The sequence below is a fragment of the Argopecten irradians genome, chromosome 4 (assembly GCF_041381155.1).
Source record: "Argopecten irradians isolate NY chromosome 4, Ai_NY, whole genome shotgun sequence".
Taxonomy (NCBI): Eukaryota; Metazoa; Mollusca; class Bivalvia; order Pectinida; family Pectinidae; genus Argopecten; species Argopecten irradians.
In genome coordinates, this window is record NC_091137.1 from 35,225,737 (window position 1) to 35,244,970 (window position 19,234).

At 33.9% G+C, this 19,234-nt stretch overlaps 2 protein-coding genes across 4 annotated transcripts in view; one reads left to right on the plus strand and one right to left on the minus strand.

The window, feature by feature from the left end:
* LOC138321461 (uncharacterized) overlaps positions 1-16,948 on the minus strand; it is a 42,457-nt gene extending 25,509 nt beyond the window's left edge. Inside the window, exon 1 of the mRNA XM_069265171.1 lies at positions 16,774-16,948. The gene's annotated coding sequence lies outside the window, so the exon portion shown is untranslated. The remainder of the gene's footprint in view (positions 1-16,773) is intronic.
* The window catches only part of LOC138321460 (uro-adherence factor A-like), a 59,636-nt gene that overhangs the window by 20,793 nt on the left and 19,609 nt on the right, over positions 1-19,234 (plus strand). For all 3 annotated transcript variants that reach the window (XM_069265166.1, XM_069265167.1, XM_069265168.1), the window contains one exon: positions 16,944-17,602. In XM_069265166.1, coding sequence (XP_069121267.1) covers positions 16,944-17,602 — 659 coding nt within the window. The remainder of the gene's footprint in view (positions 1-16,943; positions 17,603-19,234) is intronic.

Below are 19,234 nucleotides of genomic sequence, written 5' to 3' on the forward strand. Positions count from 1 at the left end.
TGATCATTTCAATACAAGATGACAGGTGAGTTTGTTATGAGGAAGGACCGGCCAGACGTTGATGACTGATACTTACGTAGATATGTGCTGGGCCATTCATGATTGGCGAGGCGTGGACCCATTCACTAAATGTTCACAGCGTTATAATCGGCCCCCTCACTATATTCAGAATTTGTTTACAAACAATTGAAGGATTGCCGTTTATTGGATAAAAATGTGATAATTTTCAATGGAAATAGTTAGAGAGTTTATTCTTATGATATATTATGTCATATTTACATCAGAGAGAGATCGTACATTTCAGATACCTTTCCCATATGTACTTGGACTAGGGTTAATATGAGTTCTTCTTTCTTATCTCAGAAATTGTCTTCCTATGAAACATGAAACCAACAGAAAAGCAAAAGGGGGAAAATGTACATGTGAAAAAGCCATAAACCACAAAACAACTCAAGTCTTGGTTATATCTGACTGTCAAAATTACGACAAAAAATATGTATTGTAAAAAATACTGACTTGACAGAAAGATTCTGCGGGATACTGTCTTAATAAGCCTTGTCATCTTCATTTAACTTCAAATACCTGGTATATGATATGATTATATGTCACCCTTTTATCATGGTTCAGTTTCGCAAATGTTCCTTAAATTTAAGGAATCCCTTAACTTAAAATTCTCCATAGGAAACCATTATAGATTTTAGGAAAGGTTCCTTAACTTATATTATTTTCATAACTTTTGTTGTACTTTTTATTAGGAAATTTAAGATATACCGTAAAGTTCAGAAATGTTTTGTGAAACTGCATCGGCCCAGTTTAACACAAGCAATACACATACAAGGTACTGGGTATCTATAGCAAAATATAAAATAGATCAATATTCAGGAAACTCTATAAATTACCAATAAATATATATAATTTCTTTCAAATTTTTACTTGTGATCGAACTGTGCTGGCATTTTCAAATAATTTATCCTATTAGTAATTATTAGTAACTTCATACAATTTTTTATGCACAGTGAACTTTTTTAATTAATGCAACATTATGTGGTAAAATATGTATAATATCCAAACTAGATTAAAACTTTCATTTTTTTCATCAGAATTCTCTAATAATGAGCTAGCTATCTGGATTAAAAAATATAGAGATGTTTTAACTACACCTGAAGTATAAATATAAATGAATAGGTTCAAATTTATCTTATGATGCAAATATTTGATATTGCAATTTAATTTAAAAAAAAAAAAAAAAAATTGAAAGAAGGGTGTAATTAATTAAGTGCTAAATACCATGAATTTTACGAACAATGGTATTAGCCAATTTTTCTGAAATGAAATTAAAAGATCAAACGTGTCAATACCTATCCTACTGATGAAAGAAAAAAACATTTCAAAAATTTTATCATAGGTAAAAAAAATCCCCTCGGGACATAAAATCAAACAGTGAACTTTGATTTGACATGAAAACAAATTACATTGTAGTGCAATATGTGTTAAACTGGCCAAAGGGTATAAAGGTTAATATGTCACCGACAGAACCAGTGGTTCCCCTCAGGAACCTCATGTTCCATGCTGTACCATGTGTGACAGATATCAATATGGAGGAATTTGTGCTATATTTAGCCAGACCAGTAATAGTACGGCCATGGTATGGTAGGGGATTTAGTCTGACAGAGGACAGGAAAGCTACCGGTAATGTAATGTCTATGGTAGTCTGTGTTAGACAGTAGACACAGAGAGCCCAGCTGAGTCCAGTCCTGTATGTGTGCATTAAACCAGAAGACATTTACCAACCTTTCCTTTTAATGAATTTGTTATGGAAAGTTGTGCTATGAGTTATTCAAGTTGTGACGTCTAATGACTCAACCCCACATTAAATATATCAGGAGTGTTTTAACCCGGACTTAATTTTCCGCTGTGACAGCGGCATTACCTGTATTTTTATTACTGGTCACTGAGCTTGTTACAGGTGTGCATTCCGTGACAAAGTTAAACAAAGACAGGGTTAATGAGTACAGTTCTCAGGTAAAAATCACACCTTTGATAAAGAAAGTGAAAGTTTAATTGTTATCAGGTATTTCTGTTGGTGTCTAAATATTGTCCAGTGAAGTGATTATTTGAGATTTAACTGTTTGACCAGCGGAATAATTAAAGCCCTATAGAGGATTAGGTACTGCCGTGTCACTACATGTCCGAAATGTTTAACATAAGGACATAACTGGCCAATTGTGTTTAGTCAATAACATTAGAACACTGAGAGTGTCAAGTGACAGCAGACCCCAGGATACAACAGAATGTATGCAAACGGAACTGGTTCTCTATGAAATCAATTTTATTGAGCTGTAAAAATACTGGATTGGAATTTGTGATTTCTTTAAAAGTAATTCATCTTTCAAAGAATGTTTATTGGAGTGGAATTGGAGTTCTGATGCCATTCAAAGTGCCAAAGTGACGATAAATATTACACTGTTATGTGATTTAAACGGTATAACGTTCCCCGATTATTAACCATACAGACTTTTCTATATTCTTTAATGACATATGGCTGATGGGATTTAACTGGAATGATCTATATCATATAGAACACTGATAATTGTTGTGTTTGGACAGATGTGCTGACAGGATAAAATTCTAGATTTTTACCGAGTGGCAACTTATAATGCTGACTAGATATTCACCATCTGTATACCATTCTATATCTACAGCGTCTGCTTTAGTGCATCACGATCAAAGCTGAGGGGCAAAAAAAATACAGCATCAGAAAGATAAAATACCTCTGAGTTAAAGGACGTAAAACAGTCTATAACATTTGCTGTGGCCTTATTGCATTTGTGCACAGACTAGAGATAAATCTTACTTGTAATGTTGTGTCATCGATCAATGCAAGTGTGTCCTCTAATTTCTTAAACAAAGCCGTCGACTTATTGTAAAGAGGCCTTGAAGCACCTTTGATGCGCTAATGTGACTGGTAACTACATCAATCGGAGCATAACTAAATTCTGTATACACTATTTATTCCAATAACTCTGCAGAAGCTATTGTCACTATACTATCATAGTTCCTGCAATTTATTTCAACTCTTAATTATATTGGGAGGCAAGACAGCTAGTGCTGCTTATATATTTGTTGTGAAAGAGAAGATATATTCTCCGAGGAACACCTGGATCAGCTAGACTTTAATGTTTTAGAGATGTGTTTTTTCGACTGAGTCAGCGATACTGTAAAACGTGTATGAGGATTAACTGGAACCCAGGCAGAAGGTTATGTTGGTTTCTCTGCCGGCTCTGTACCCAGGAACAATGATTGGAGTTGATGGTAATTACTAACATCTAAATCACACACATGTGCCAGTCTTATAGGGCGATCTGTCTTGATGTTATATTATTTAATATCTTAGACGTAAAAATTGTACAAATGTTAAGTGAGGTAAATCAGTTCACTTGTCACATCTTTATATAGCTGAGTGATTTACGAGGGTTATACACAGTTGTATAATGAGCATTTTTACACTGAATACAAATTAAATACGAATATATATATTGTATGAAGAACGAAACATCCAGGACTAGAGCACTTGTTAAAAATTGGAAACAAATGAGTGGATACATTAATGAGACCAATTATTAATACTTTTTACAAAAGGTTTGCACAAAATGAAGCTACGAATCAATTTGTTAAAGAAGAAAAATAAAGAAACTCTTTAGTTTAGTCTGCATTTCATAAATTTTAAAGAAATCAGGGGAAAAGGTGGAGAGGGCTTTTATAGTATATGTAGGGGCGCTTATTGGATCGAATATGGTTCTTTATAATTCTAGTATAATTAAGTACAATTTATACACATACACAATATATATAACATATGAATGAATTCTGTTGGTGACAGGTTAATGTGTTACTTAACATAAGACATATTTAAATGACAATCCAAGGTTTGATTGCATATAGACATTAGAGTGGGAATGGTATGGAGCATCTGGTACGTACATGCATGTGGGGAGGGAGATTTAGGGAGGGGGTGGCGGTTACACAGCTGATAGATACAGCTGCAGGTTATTGATGGCTGGCTGGGTATTTATGAGGCATGCACCAAGTTTTTCATTTGCCAAGAAATTGTTATGGAACATTAACATAGATTGACCTAGATATATAATAATATTGAAGTGGGTTTTAAGTACTGTCATAAGATCACATTCATAGTTAGGATGAAAGGTCACATAACAGTCATATATCATCAAAGAAAATCGTTATCTTGAAAAGATATAGTTAATGATTACATTTTTAGATGCTTGATGATTTAAATTCTGATTTTTCCTTTTCTGGACGGTTGTGTGTGTTGATTTATCACAATATTAATCTGTCATGAGATTTGCTGTTATATATATATATATATTGCATAATTTGCATTTTGCACTCATTACATGTCTATAAATGCAAAATGCTGATCAGCTAGTCTAGATATAAAGCAGCAAGGTTTAATTGATACTATGATAGCAATATTCAGTAGGGATCATCCATGCATGTTTCTTAAGGACAATAGGCTGGTTTCCAATGTGATATTTACTTAACATTGGTAAATAAAAGTCCCATTGTAGATTGTATTGGGAGATAGTGGGTTGTCCAAATTTCAGATTTCAGAGATATAGTTATTCATAGACATTATATATACACTGCTGTATACTGTACATACAAGTTGAAAGTCTGGCCTTTCCTAATGTAATTACACCAGGTCATTATCTGTTGTTGTGATGAAACGCCTCCCCAGGGGTTCATAATACAATCTATCTACCTTATTGCTAATCTACACCCAGGGACGGCAATAACACCGGTCAGTACATAGATGGAGGTTTGGCCGAGTAATTGATGAGGTAGATAAAAAGGTCATTTTCCCACATTTAGCCTGACCATGTGAGTCATACTGTTTACAGGTGTAGACAATGGATACCTGACAAGCTCCTGTACAGGTATATCAATCAAGGATACACGGACACTTCAATGATTATATAGCATCATCTTAGAAATGATGCTGCCCGCCAGAAATGTGTCCAGTTAATTAGTATATTGTAGTCCAGGCTTTTATCAGGGATTACAGTGTATCCTTGATATAAGTAGATAATGATAGAGATTATGTACGCAGCTTCACCTTATCATCATAGGAATTTTTCATAGTAATACATTGAGGAGCTGCAATTGACATTGTCACTTTTTTAAAAGTCTGTTAGGGCAAACATAAGAAGTGACAATATATAGATATGGTAACTTTGTAAGAATTGTTTTAATTCTTTTCATTGGAGATATTTTGAAAAATTCCTCTTTAATGATGTGGCTTTTGCATGATACTGCTATATATACTTTTCATTTAATACAACAATTTGGTAATCAGTTGACACAAGAAGGTTGCAGTAGCTCATGCACTTAAATTTATTTTTGTTTAGATCGACCCTTTTTAACATGGTATATACAGATAAGAGATAAACCTTTCTAATGAAAACAGATTCAGAATAACAGTTTAACCCTGCAGGAAATATTTGTATTGAGAAGAAACTTTCTTTTATTTGGCTATCATGATTATTCCCCCCTGTGACTTTAATGCTTTGGGGTGGGAGGGGAGTTTATCATGGCAGTGGGGTTGAGGGAGCTGAATTGCCTGACTAATAGGTTTTTCCTGGGAGGGGGAGGGGCGTACCACTCATAAGAGTTTTACCCATTTGTCTCCATATGTCCTCATAATCCATTCTGAAAATGTGTGTGGATGAATAGAACACATTGTTTATGTTTACTGCTAACAATTAAAGTGAACAGTCGGGCAAGGATGGCTAAAGTCGGTAAAAATGGTGTGAATGTATTCAGTATAATTTCTTATGAAATAGAAAAATAAAATCTCTCGTCAAAATCTATCTGCGTACGAAGAAATTAATTTAAAGTATAGGAATCATAAAACGTCCTCCCGGCTGACTATGTCCGTAGTTACATTTCCATGCAGCCTCGCTTTCAATGCTTTCATTTTTTCTTCATTTCAATGGTCAGATCTGGGAAACGTAAGCAGAACTTGACCGTCGTATTAATATGTGAGAACTTTTGGAAGGCAAATGAACGCATTTAGACTGGTTTTCTTTGCCCGACTATTCACTTTAAATCTTTGGATCAAATCTATTACAAAAATGGCAGAATCTGGTGACAAGATTGAAACATAATAAAGATGAGTGTGCAGAAATCTGATTCATTTACATTAATGATTATATCTATCAGATATTGCATATACCGGCAAATTGTTTGCAGTCTAGATCTCTTACATGCATGCATAATATGCTGTTATGGCATAATATATTATGTCTGGATGGTAAATCGAGTGTAAATCCATAACGTTGGATTAACACTGTTATACCTCCATAGACTGTAAACAGTGTACATGGTTCATGTTCCATTAAGCCTGATATGTACCACAGACTTAATCAAACCTTTATTTAAATACTTGATACACAACAATAAATAGCTAGGATAATTTGTTAAAATACTGGCACTGGCTGATACTGTATGTATTTAACTGGCATGTATATAAAAGTTAAATGTTAAATTAAAAAACAATTAATGATACACTGCTTTAACCCCAAAGTAAAAAAACAGCTATGAATTTTATCGTCTAAAAAGATTACGATATTAAATCATGTTGAAAAGGATTATGACTTTGTAACCTACATAGAAAAAAAAGATTGTGACTTTAACCCATATAGAAAAAGTGTGGATCAGTGACTAATCTTTTTAAGTTGCCCTGTAGAATTATTCTACAACTTTGAAGAAAGTGTGTTTATATGTGCCTATATGACTAACATGCCTGAAGTTTGTAGATATATTGAGCTATTTAGATTTCTATCCACATGGTTTTGATATTCGAGCTGTTTAAAATGATATGAATCATGCTAAACAGTTTGTGACTTTTTCCTCCTCCATGTCACTTGTTTCACTGTGAGGGCGATGTATCACTGTAAAGTTTTACTCCCTTAATAGATTTACTCCCAATTAGCTGACACAAATGTTTAGACATTCTTAACCAACTGTTTCATGTTTAACGGTGAGTTATCAATTTTAAATATCCTCCAGCAATCTCGAAAGAATCAAGAAATATAACTGGACAACTGTCGGGGAACTAGGGGAGGTAACAGGAAGGAGACTTTAATCAACTGTTTAAAACTAGGGGGAGATAACTCAAGAAATTATAATGGGATTACTCTGTTTAGAAGTAGGGGGAGATAATCTATAAAAACAGCATAATTGGTAAACTCTCTTTAAAACAAAAGGGAGACAATCTGAGAGAAATATTTAGATTGGGTTATAATCAATACAAAATCAAACAAAAAACAAAAGACTGAGTTAGCTGGAAATTTTATTTTCAAAAAATTTCTGGGAAGGGTCATGCATGTTTAAAAGCTTGTGCCTTTGGCTAGTCTAAGACATTCCCAGATATACATGGGGATGTGCAGCTCCCATTGGAGATATGAGTGCAGCTGCTGTACCAGGAATTTGACCAGCTGATGAGGTGGTATCAACACTGGCTACAGGGTGATGAGGGGGTGTCAGGAGTACACACTCAACACCACTAACCTACATATAGGGCAGACAGCTGCCACACAAGGAAGTAGTGTTAAATCTCTCTCATAGTGTACAGGTCAGTATACATATCAGTTCTAATTAATTTGTTACCATTGTTTGTCTATCATTCTCTGTTTTTATGTACCAGCTAATTTGATCATCTAAAAAACATAGAAAAGTTTTGAATGAAGTTTGTTTAGTGTTAATTGGTCTGGTATTGTACATTTGCAGGTCAGTATATTTAACAAATCAGAATTTAATTCATATGTATTGCCCTTGTTAGTCCACAATTTTCTGTCTTTATGGAGTTTGATCATTTATAAGACTTTCTTGAATTTTTTCAATTAAGTTAATCATTTCAAATCTGACTTCTTTTTGTGTATTTGTTTACATTTCATCACTGACATTTGATATCTATAGTATTTATTTCACTTATGTCACTAATAAGGGTAATTGTGATCATTAAATATTTTGAAAAGTTGGATGACGTCAGAACCTAAGCCTAGTAATTAACAGATCATGGTGTTAAATAGAGAAATGCTATGTACTGTTGACAATTAGGTTGAATATGGTAGTAAATAAGTTGTATGTGAAGTTTTGTACTGTGTGTACATGTGTTGTGTCGGAGATGAAGAACAGAGGTGTCTGTCAGTGTGAGTTACAGGGTCACTGTTGTCTGGTAAAGAATGTCGACTTTGTGGGAGGCGGGGAATTTCTGTTAGGGATTGTCAGACATCAGCATGTGGTATCTTAATGTGGAGATTATAAAAAATTATAATGTAAATCTGTACATCTAGATTTTGTATGTGTGTATGAATGGTTCATAATTGAGATAAGAACACAATCCGAGCAAGAGAAATTGAGGCGGAAAGGTGGGGGTTGATGCATTAAGGCAAGATGCTGTTAGAAGAGATGAAAAAAAACTTTTGTTGAGATATCGTATCATAAACTGTTGTAAGGTTGAGCCACGTTGGTGGCCAAGTAGTTAAGATGGTCTGACATTCTGAGTTGTAATTTTGCATCTCATCTGGGGCATGCAGTTGCCAGGTACAGACCATTGGTCAGTGGTTTTTCTCTGGGTACTCCAGCTTTCCTACATCACCTAAACCTGGACATTAAAACAGACAAACAAATGGCATAAAGACTTGAAGTCATGTTGTTACTTTCTTTCCTTTTCTGATTTCAAAACTAGTTTTTGCTTTTGAATAAACTTCTATCAAAATTTTATTGGAGAATTCATGCTGTGCCAATAGATCGAAGGTGTTTTAATTTGATGCACTTATGACAGCACTGATATAGTTACAGAGTATAAATTTAACGTTAATAGTATAAGTACAAACAAGTGTAAGCTTGGCAAGTACATTATAAACTTTGGTATGTGTTTGTATATAAAAACATTGTATTTCCCTATAAACATTAACTTGCATGACGAATGCACGCCTGAGGCTTATAATTAAAAAATATAACATTATGATATAGTGTTGATATACCAGGTAAATGATCTTATATAAGTTGGAATAGAGAGGATTTTGATAATAGGATTAAATATTGGTCGTGGTGAGACATGATATTGTACTGTATATATGGTAAACAATCAATTGTCATCTGATTATGTCTAGGGTACGTACACATTGTGTTTTGAAAAACATGTCTGTATTGAAATGAGCTTTAGGAAGAAATACATGCATAATACATGTATATTCTGTAATTTGCATAGAATGTTACAGGGTATATATGTCAGTCAAGTGGGCACAATATTTTATAATTGTTTGTAAACATAAACAAGGAAATGTGGTTTTGACAACTTCCCCAACATTTTGTAAACTTGTCTGGGAATTTGGTGTAGTGTTCTAATACACGCACAACATAATCCTGAAGTATCAGTACATGAAATATACTTTGTTTATTTGTATAACATACTGTTGAAATATTTGAACATGAAGTATACTTGTACAACACATTTCTGAGTTATCACAACTTCAAATGTGCTTGTACTAAATGTAAAGTTACATATGCCTGAGTTATCACAACTTCAAATGTGCTTGTACAACATGTAAAGTTACATATGCCTGAGTTATCACAACTTCAAAAGTGCTTGTACAATATCCCTGAGGTATCTGAATGATCGATGTCACTACATGAGATTTATTCAATCTTTATATGAACAACAGTTTCTAGTATAATGCTTGAGATGAGAATGGGATATCAACATTATGAAATGCTGGTATCATGAGTACAATACATGTATATTTTGTAACAAGCTCCCATGCAGCTGGTTTCCAAACCAAAAAAGATTTTGTAAAGTGTATTTGATCGAGAAAACAAAATATATGCAAAACATTCTTGAACAAAAGCTACGGTTTTATTCATTTGTTAAGACCTGTGTATCCTAATAACTTTCACTATTTACAATCATGATTAAGGAATAAAGGAATTACATTCATAATTCTGGAATAAAGAGAAATTTTGTTGCTATATAACTTAGGATAATCTTATTGGTGCTCTTTGTAATTCTAATGCATCTGCATAAAAACCTTTGTTTATGGGGGGACGGATGAACATGTAGAATGCGCAATGATAAGAGTTAGTTTTCTGTCACAAACACAAAAATATCTATCAATTGCTAGTACATCATGTTAAACATTAACTTTGGTATAATCTTCATTAACTAGATAAAGGTGGTATTATTTCTTAGACGTAGATGGAACATATGCATCATAACAAGTTTCCCTTCATCACTGAGTATATCGGAATCAATTGTCGGAATCCTTGTTGTAAAATTCCTCAGTATTGGACCCTCAAATAAAATCACAATAGAGTGATATACAACAAAGATTTATGGTTACAGACTTACCCTAAGTGAACAACTAGAATGCCACATCTTTTTGATGTCCAGCGCCCATTACAGTTTCCTTTTGATGGCCGCACAATTGATGGCCGCTGTAGCATTGGTAATGTGGGATTGTTTCCGTTGGTCTGGCAGGGCATCAACTTTGTCGTAGATTGTTTTATAGTTAATAAGGATTTTATCGCAGGATCAATCTAATTTGGGAAAGTGCATGTACATAGCTGTGTTGTGATAAATCAGAGAAATTGGAAGTCAATGTGATACGTGTCATTTTATCAACATGTATTGTTTTAGCATTGATAGCAATTAAGGTACCAATTAACATATGAACACTGAAGATGCAAAAAAAAATGTATATCTGAAAATACAGTTACAAGAACAGGTATTGGTTTTACTCCTTTTTACACTTAATGACTACAGAATAAATTTAAAATCATTGTGAAGTTCTTCTAAACTGGGTTTGTAAAGTCCTTCTAAACTGGGTTGTAGAAGGGTATGATTCTGACATAAATGTACTTTTGTGAGCAAAACTTCAAAAAAATTTATGTTACACTTTAAGCTTACAAACACAACACGTCATTATCAATATACCTACTCAAATAACTCTCTAATATGAAAAACAGAAAAGGTTCAGGAACTTATCATGGCTTCAGTTGTGTTTGTCTCTATTTGATATCATCCATTTGTTGTTTTGTTCTTGTCTCAGAATTATACATGAATTATTCATTGATCAACTTTTGGTCTATAATACCAAAGAATGACGGTGTCCATGTACATGTAAATATACATATTTACCAAGCTTTTGTAAATTCATAGCATGTTTTGGTTAAGTGTTCAGCACTTTAAGTTAGTACAGTAGATATAGCTGGGCTTGTTTGTTCCGGATCTGAACAAAATCTTTTCAGATTACAAATGGCATGTTAAGTCAAACCTGATAAGATCAGGAAAATAGTCCGAGTTTACTGTTCCCAGTCAGAGATTTAAGAAACGTTAATACAAAGCCCATGATAAGGAAAAGGATACTCAGTATATACTGAAGTATATTTGTGTTTTTCTTAAGTTTGTTTTGAAGAAAAATATATTAAACCTCTTGATACATTGGGCGAAGAAAAAGGTTAGGGGGAGTGTGTTTGTATGTGATAAATCCTGGTCTTGAGGGACCCCCATTTAACCTGGGTAAACATGTCACAATTACTTAGAATAACACAGTGAATGTTGACCTGGTATATGTATTGACCAATAGTTATTGATGAATGTCTGGTTGTGTATTGAGCCCAATGTATAAGCCTATATAGCTAGAGATACGGGTCCAGTTACTTTACATGGGCTTATTTCCATATTGACCAGTACAAGTGCATCAGCCATGAATGCCTATAGAGAGATACACATTATATTGGCTGACCATATCTTTAATAGTTTCCATTGTTGAAAATAGTAGATTATGTTATAGGACAAGAAAAGCAACATAGCAATGATATATAGGGGAGATAACTCTATTTAGTTGTGAGTTCAAACTACACTAACATGGTTGACCTCAGTTGTCAAATATCATTTTAGGAAGAATTTAGGAAAATTGAAAAGTAAACTTAGTAGTAGTATAGGAATAGTAATTAAAATGCTTCCAGTAAATCTTAAATGAAAATGATTTATAATGTTTTACAATTTTGGTAGTACAAATTCAGGGAGATAATTCTAATTAAAAAAAATTGTTTGATTTAAATGGAGAAAAAATGGGAGCAATCCTTAATTTTCCAATTGTTTCACAGTCAGCATGTTGGATCCCCACTGATTGTCAAAGATAGTATGTTTATTACCATAATAACCAATAAATGGTTTTGTACTGTCAATAGATTTGGTGTGATATTGCCCTCAAACCAAGGGGAGATTACTGTATTGAGTTAATCGATCTATGGGATAAAACCCCAAGGGATGATTGCTTAATAGATAAAACAATGATGGTGAGGTTGATGTCAATATTGTACATTGTACTCGCTGTATTGGGTCACCGGGAAAAAATATTGCACACTATTGATTAAAATGGGAGAAAAAAATAGTCGAAGCACATGAATTGTCTGGCGATGGATTTACAAGTGGATTCTAGTAGTTTCTACTGAGAAACCAGCAACAGAACTTGTCACCGAACACTAGCCTCAGAGTCTAGATGTAGCAATTGCAGACTTGTAATAATTAGGTCTGCGGGGACACAGATTTAAGGAGTTGAAGTTATTGTACAAGGCTTATGTGTAGGGACTATTAGGGGTACTATATGTGACGAGGGGCTGTAGGCCATGTGCTTGTTGTAACAGGACTGCTGTTATACAGTGGAATCACTATGATGGCTGTTATGTCAGCGTGATGTAACTGACAGGACCCGTTTTCATCTGCAGAAGGAATCCCTGGGTTTGTTCTCCCACACACGACTGACTGCTCAACATATGTTGTAGGAACATGTGTAAAGGGTGCCGCCACGTGTTCCTACATATGTGTGTGAACCTTCGTTGATATTTCGGTTAATGACACATGTGTGTTTACATATGTGTCCAAATGTGGAACAACAAAGGACTCTTTTAAAAGATATTCTATGACGAGAATTTAAAAGCTTCTGTGAACAAAAAATCTTGACAAGCTCAAGTGTGGTATTCATTAATGAAGCACTTGGGTAGAAAAACGTGTCACAGAAATGCCATTTAAATGTTAATGATGTCGTCAGGTACCATTGGAGGAGAAAAAGCAATACACAGAATTCAACACTAAATGAACTGCTGATGTACTTGTCTGTTGTAAAGTGTGTTAGTATAACCGAGGGTATCGCCACCACATAGGGACATCGGCACCACAATGTGGAGTTGTTGGCTAGAAATCTATAGGTACAAATTATGTACCAGCAAATATGGTGAGTGAAATAGTGCTAGCTATCAGGTATATATTAACTACCAAATTAAAAATCTATCAAACTAAGATTTTGAGACAGTTGTTTTCAGCAACTGCATGATTTGATCAACATGACCAGCCATTTAGAAATCATGCAATAAGTTCAAAATCTTTTACAGATTAGCATTGTAATAATGAACCATATGGTAAATTAAATTGCACATCACTGTTGTGTTCAGAATTTCAGAACAAGTAATGAAAAGAAATCTAAATACACAAAAAAACATGTCATATAGCAACTGTAATAACTAATTTGATATACTAGGTAACCAATCTATCCATATAGGTTGTCCAAGGACATATGCTTTATCGACTACAATAAATATATATATCACGGTCACTGAAGATATTATTGTTGGCATCCCATTGATAAACAACAGATACACAGAACATAGGCTTGGAGATGTATGCCAAGAAATAGCAGGTGTAAAAATATATTTAGTAAGGCTCGTTGATACTGATAATCCCAGTCTGATGAAATTTTATAGGCTTCTATATGTGTACTCCTACACACATTCATAGATTTCCAATCAATGGACATGATATTATACCGGAAGAGATGAAATTCCTGAAGCTATATGCACCAAAGATATTGGCAATATGTATATAAGTGACAGTGTTTATGTCTGTATAAGGTGTGCTTTCAGGAAATTGATTCTTGGAGTTATTTTCAAACGATGATTCACAGGTAGTGTACACAGTAGGTCATACTTGATGATTCACCAATAATCTATATTAGATGAAGGTAAATTCTTCATTAATGCTGCTCTATATATATATAGAATCTTTGACATCCATATACATGTTTTTATGTTCATGGATACTTTACCATTTTCATTTATTCATTAATATTAATGTAGGTCACAGATACACAGCTATACAGTTGATTGCTTTACTGTTGAATGTAAGTAATTAAAAGGATCGCCTCTGCCTTGGTCCATAAAACAATTAACTTATACATTCACCCCTTGAAATTCATAATGAACTGTCCCAGCCTTTGAATCAGAAGATTTCAAATGCTTCTTCAGGGATGAAAGTCAGTAGATAATTAATACTTTATGGTCAAAAATGTATATTCACAGAGTATAAAGGGATATATTTATTTGATAATTTTAATTAAAAGTCTTTGAGAAACTTTGACCTAAATTCATGGTCCTTTGATATATCAGTTAAATAGAATGTGTTTGGTTATACATGTAGAAAATAATTGAAGGATCTTCCTTCTAAAAACCAATTTCATCCTTGATCTCCTCTAATTGCCCTATTTTGGATACAGATTTTTTTAAAAAAAAAATTAATAGATTAAAGATTTATTAAAAGAGGATATTTCTATAACTAAGACCAATATCATGTTTTGAATGTTAAGATTATTGAAATGGGCAAACGTTCAAGGTCATCTTCTATATTAAGTCTGACATGGCCATGTGATGGAGGGAAACAGGGGAGATAATTAACACCAAAGGGAGATAATGAAGTTGGCACAGCTTAGTAGAAATATGTTAAGCTGTGATTTAATTATATGGTCTGTGTATGTTTATCCTAAGGAATACACAAGTATATCATATATATAATGAGGACTGCTGCATCCTTGCCAACTCAGGATTTAAGATGGTCCTGCCAACTTTGGACTAGGAGCTGGTCAGTCTATTATTGTTGTACATTTGTATATTTGTTCTGTAGGTTGATACAGACAATCTACATCAGGACTGTGTTTATGTATATATTATATTGACATTTCTCCAGGGACACATGATAGGTGAGGTGATTTGGATACATTACAACAAATGGGAAATAGATGTGTTTATACCCACCTTGAGACATTAGCTCAGAAGAAGGTCTTCATTTCAAATCAAGAAATGGAAAATTGTTGATTTTATATTATGATAGCTGGCATCCAATTATATTTAAAATGTTGTCTGCAGATTGGTGATTTTCTTAACTTGATCGACTGGGCTACATTCGCAATTTGAATTATTTCAATTTTTAGGTCATCTGACCTGAAGGGTCAAGATGACCTAATGTCATCATGCACCGTCCGTCGTCGTGCGCCGTCCGCTGTGCGCTGTCCGCCGTGGATATGTATTAGTTATCATATAAAAATTTCATATCATGAATGAAATATACTGAAATTATGATATTTATGAACAAATGTATTTATGAAGATGACAGTGGTATCATATATGCATTACTGGGATGTTTGGATAGATTCCACATTGTTATCTGATGCTATGACGTACTTTACCAAGCCTTAAAACGTATATTCTTATTGGTATCGGGTATACATGTATAAGTTTACATACCCTTAGGTAAGAATTATTTCAGATTTGCAATTGTAATTAATGTGTTTATTTGGCAAAAATATATTTGCCTGTTGCAGAATGATGTTAATGAGTCTTGCTATGAACAAATGAAGGTTAGGTCCTGTGTATTGAAGCTTAACTCCACTTAAATGCAGATTTTTATGATTTATGTGTGACCTGTTTGATCTTTGGGTTTTAATTATGAATCAAAACGATGATGCTTAGTGACTAGCTGTTGCAGAAAAAAAAAAATACTGAAAATTGTGGTAAAAAAATCAGCCTTGAGTGAGTCCTGATAAATGAAAGCAGAGTAATGTGTCTGGCCATTGTTGGTATCAAACAGGATTTGGTGCCAGGGTGTCTCGATGTTGTCCACATCCCTTCCCAGCATCAGTACCACCTGACTGTTTACAACTGTATCTCCAGCCTCATCACCTACTGTGATCAATGATCACTCGTCTCTCTTCATCTTAATTTCATCTCGTTAAAATTTTCTCAAAAAATGTCTGTTTTGAAGTAGAAATTTTCTGATATCAATTAAGTGAAATGAAAGCATGCATGCAGTGTTAGATTTACTGATTCATTTTCAGCTAGTACGCAAACGATTTTGAAAGTATGCTGAATGGTTATTTTCTGACTTTTTCTCAAATACTGGTACATGTATATATAACATTAAAGTTTAGGTATTTTTAACCTTTAAAGGGGGATACATATATCTAGAGTGTACTTGGCATATATGTCATTGATTTGGTTCTGTATACATTTGCTAAATATCACAAATCTGGCATTAAAGACAAAATCTTCTGAAGACAACCTACTCAGTAATTACCATAATAAAGTGATTTAACCCTCATCAGCAGCCTCATCAATTATTCAATATGTCTACCTTGATATTAGTGTTTCAATACCACATAGCGTGACAGTAGATCAGATTAAATACAATATGCTTTGGTGTGGCTGATTGAGTATATATATATATATATATGTGTGTATCTTTGCTGGCAAATCAAATTTGAGGAAGAGGATTTCCTGAACATACATCTACACTCTAGCTAAAATTATCTTTAATATTTGGCCTGGTAAGTAGTGTAGTTAACAGGCATATATATTTACCAGAGACTTCGCTGCTTGTAGGTATAAGTAGTCTTTAGTGGTTTATACTTGTCGGCACATCGCATGACAAGAGTAGATTCATTCCTTAATCAGGATTGCAGCGATATTCATCCGTGTTAGCTCTCCCACCTGTATATAGTCAATATTTAACCTCTCTTTTTCCGTTTCAGTGAGTGAACCGTCACTTAGTGTGACTGATGCTGTCGATGGCCACATAGGACAACACCATGGAGATAACCTGTTGACCTTGACCTCTGAAAGACCCCTTAGTCCTTTAGCAGCTAGCACACCTGCAATTCCCGCTGTGAAATCTGGACGCCGCACACAGAGCGAACCAACACACGACAATGGACTTAACATCAGTAGCATGCCAAAACTGGCGGAGAGTGGTGACCTCCCTTTGCAAGAGTGTACAAAGTCACCGTCTTATCTAAAGCTGAGTTGTGCAGTAAGTGGATACGGTAAATACAGTCAATACTCATCCTATAGTGACATTGAGAAACGATCGCCATTTTCAAGTGTGTCATCGTCGCGGTCAGACCTGTTGTCGCCAGACACAATGCCTGTGTCAAAAGTTACTTCCCCTGTAGTACGAAGGACTAGCAGTGAGCGTGGTTATGAATTTGGATTAATTTCACCACAGCCCCTGTCTGTGACATCATCACTAGGTAGCCATGGCGACCTACCTAACGGAGAAGACATATGTAACGGAGTGTCAAATGGGGATTGTAACGGAATAGAAAATGGACATAGTTTATCAGAAGGAAATGGTTTACCAGATGGAAGTAATTTATCAGAGGAACATTACCCAACAGGAGATCCAAAACTGGTGAGGCTGGGATTGTAATAAACATATATAGGTCATCATAAGTAGGTCATGTCAGCAGGATGTCATATATAGGTCACCATAAGTAGGTCAAGTCAGTGTGGTCAGACATAATTATATATATCTATAATATAAGTATAGGTCGTAGGAGGATTGTCTCATATACACAATATATATGTCACCATAATATTATAATTAGTAGGTCATGTCAGCAGCGTCGTATAGATATAGGTCATCGTTAGTAGGTGTCAGCACCTGAAAATATTATATTATAACATCTATGAAGGTCATCTCTATAATTTAACACATTCCTTTGACATTTTTATATGATTCAGAGTGCCTATACACTTAATTATGCTAGACTTTGAAGTGGAGCTCCTCTTTTTCGGTCAATAACTCCCACTTCATAAACATGAAATCTCAGCCAAGGCACATCTATAGTTCTGGCAGCACATAAAATTGTTAAATAGAGTAATCATAGCAACATTGAATTTAGCTTGTATAAGACAATTTACATTTAAATGCTTTAAGATATTAAATCAATGGAGGGTTTAATTTATATTATGATGATAGGTAAAAATAGATAATATAGTAATAATTTAAAGTTAATCTAGGCCATGGACAATTGATTATAATTGTAATGGGTCTTAGATGATTATCAATTTTTTATTGGAAGAATTAATACATTAAACATATAATCATTATTAATGAGGAACATTTTTGTAGATAGATTTTGTTAAGTACTACTTTCTACTATTAGACTGACTACAGTAGATTTAAAATTCATATTTCCCTTCTATCTTGTTTTAAATATGTACATTGTTAACATACATATGTCAATAGTAACTGATAATCACTATATGGTGACACATCTGAGTACAGCAGTACATTGGCCCTGTCACCAATATAGATAGTTATCAGAAGATGTTTTGTTATATGAAATATGATCATGAGCTTGAACAAATCTTAACGAGGACAGAGAAAAAAATGCTTAAGTATCAAATTTGATTTTGTAAGAATTTCATAACCGTTTAATTATAACTTTCTGATTTATATGATACTTCCATTAAACAAATTAAATTCAATGACAGAGCTGGGAAATGATTTTGTGCAAGTTTTAAATTACATCATAAAATCTAACAAGGCTTAAATAACTGCCCAGAGTTATCAGCTGAATATGTTTAAAAAAAAAGAGCATATAATATAAATGATTGCAAGTTAACCTTGTATTCCATATAGCTATCATCCATTGATGATCTTATAAATATGCTACATATATGTATATTTAATAGGTATTTTAAAGTCTTCATTTATTTAAATTTCTTATGAACCTTTCATAATACTTTAATTTAAGCTATATAGCTATACGACATAGACCGACTCTATCATAAATTAAAGCTGACAATATATATCTAAAGTACAAAAAACTGTATGTATAACAGAGGCTTTATCACCTGAAGTCTGAGCAGTGTCCTATATATATATATTGTCTGTAGGCTGTACCTATAGGTATACAGATAAGTAAACTATGCCAGCTATTTCACGTCTATAGCCACTGTAATTTGTACCTATGAGATTTCTAGCCGTACATCATATACGATACCTTTACAACTGCCAAAAATTCTCAGTCCTAAG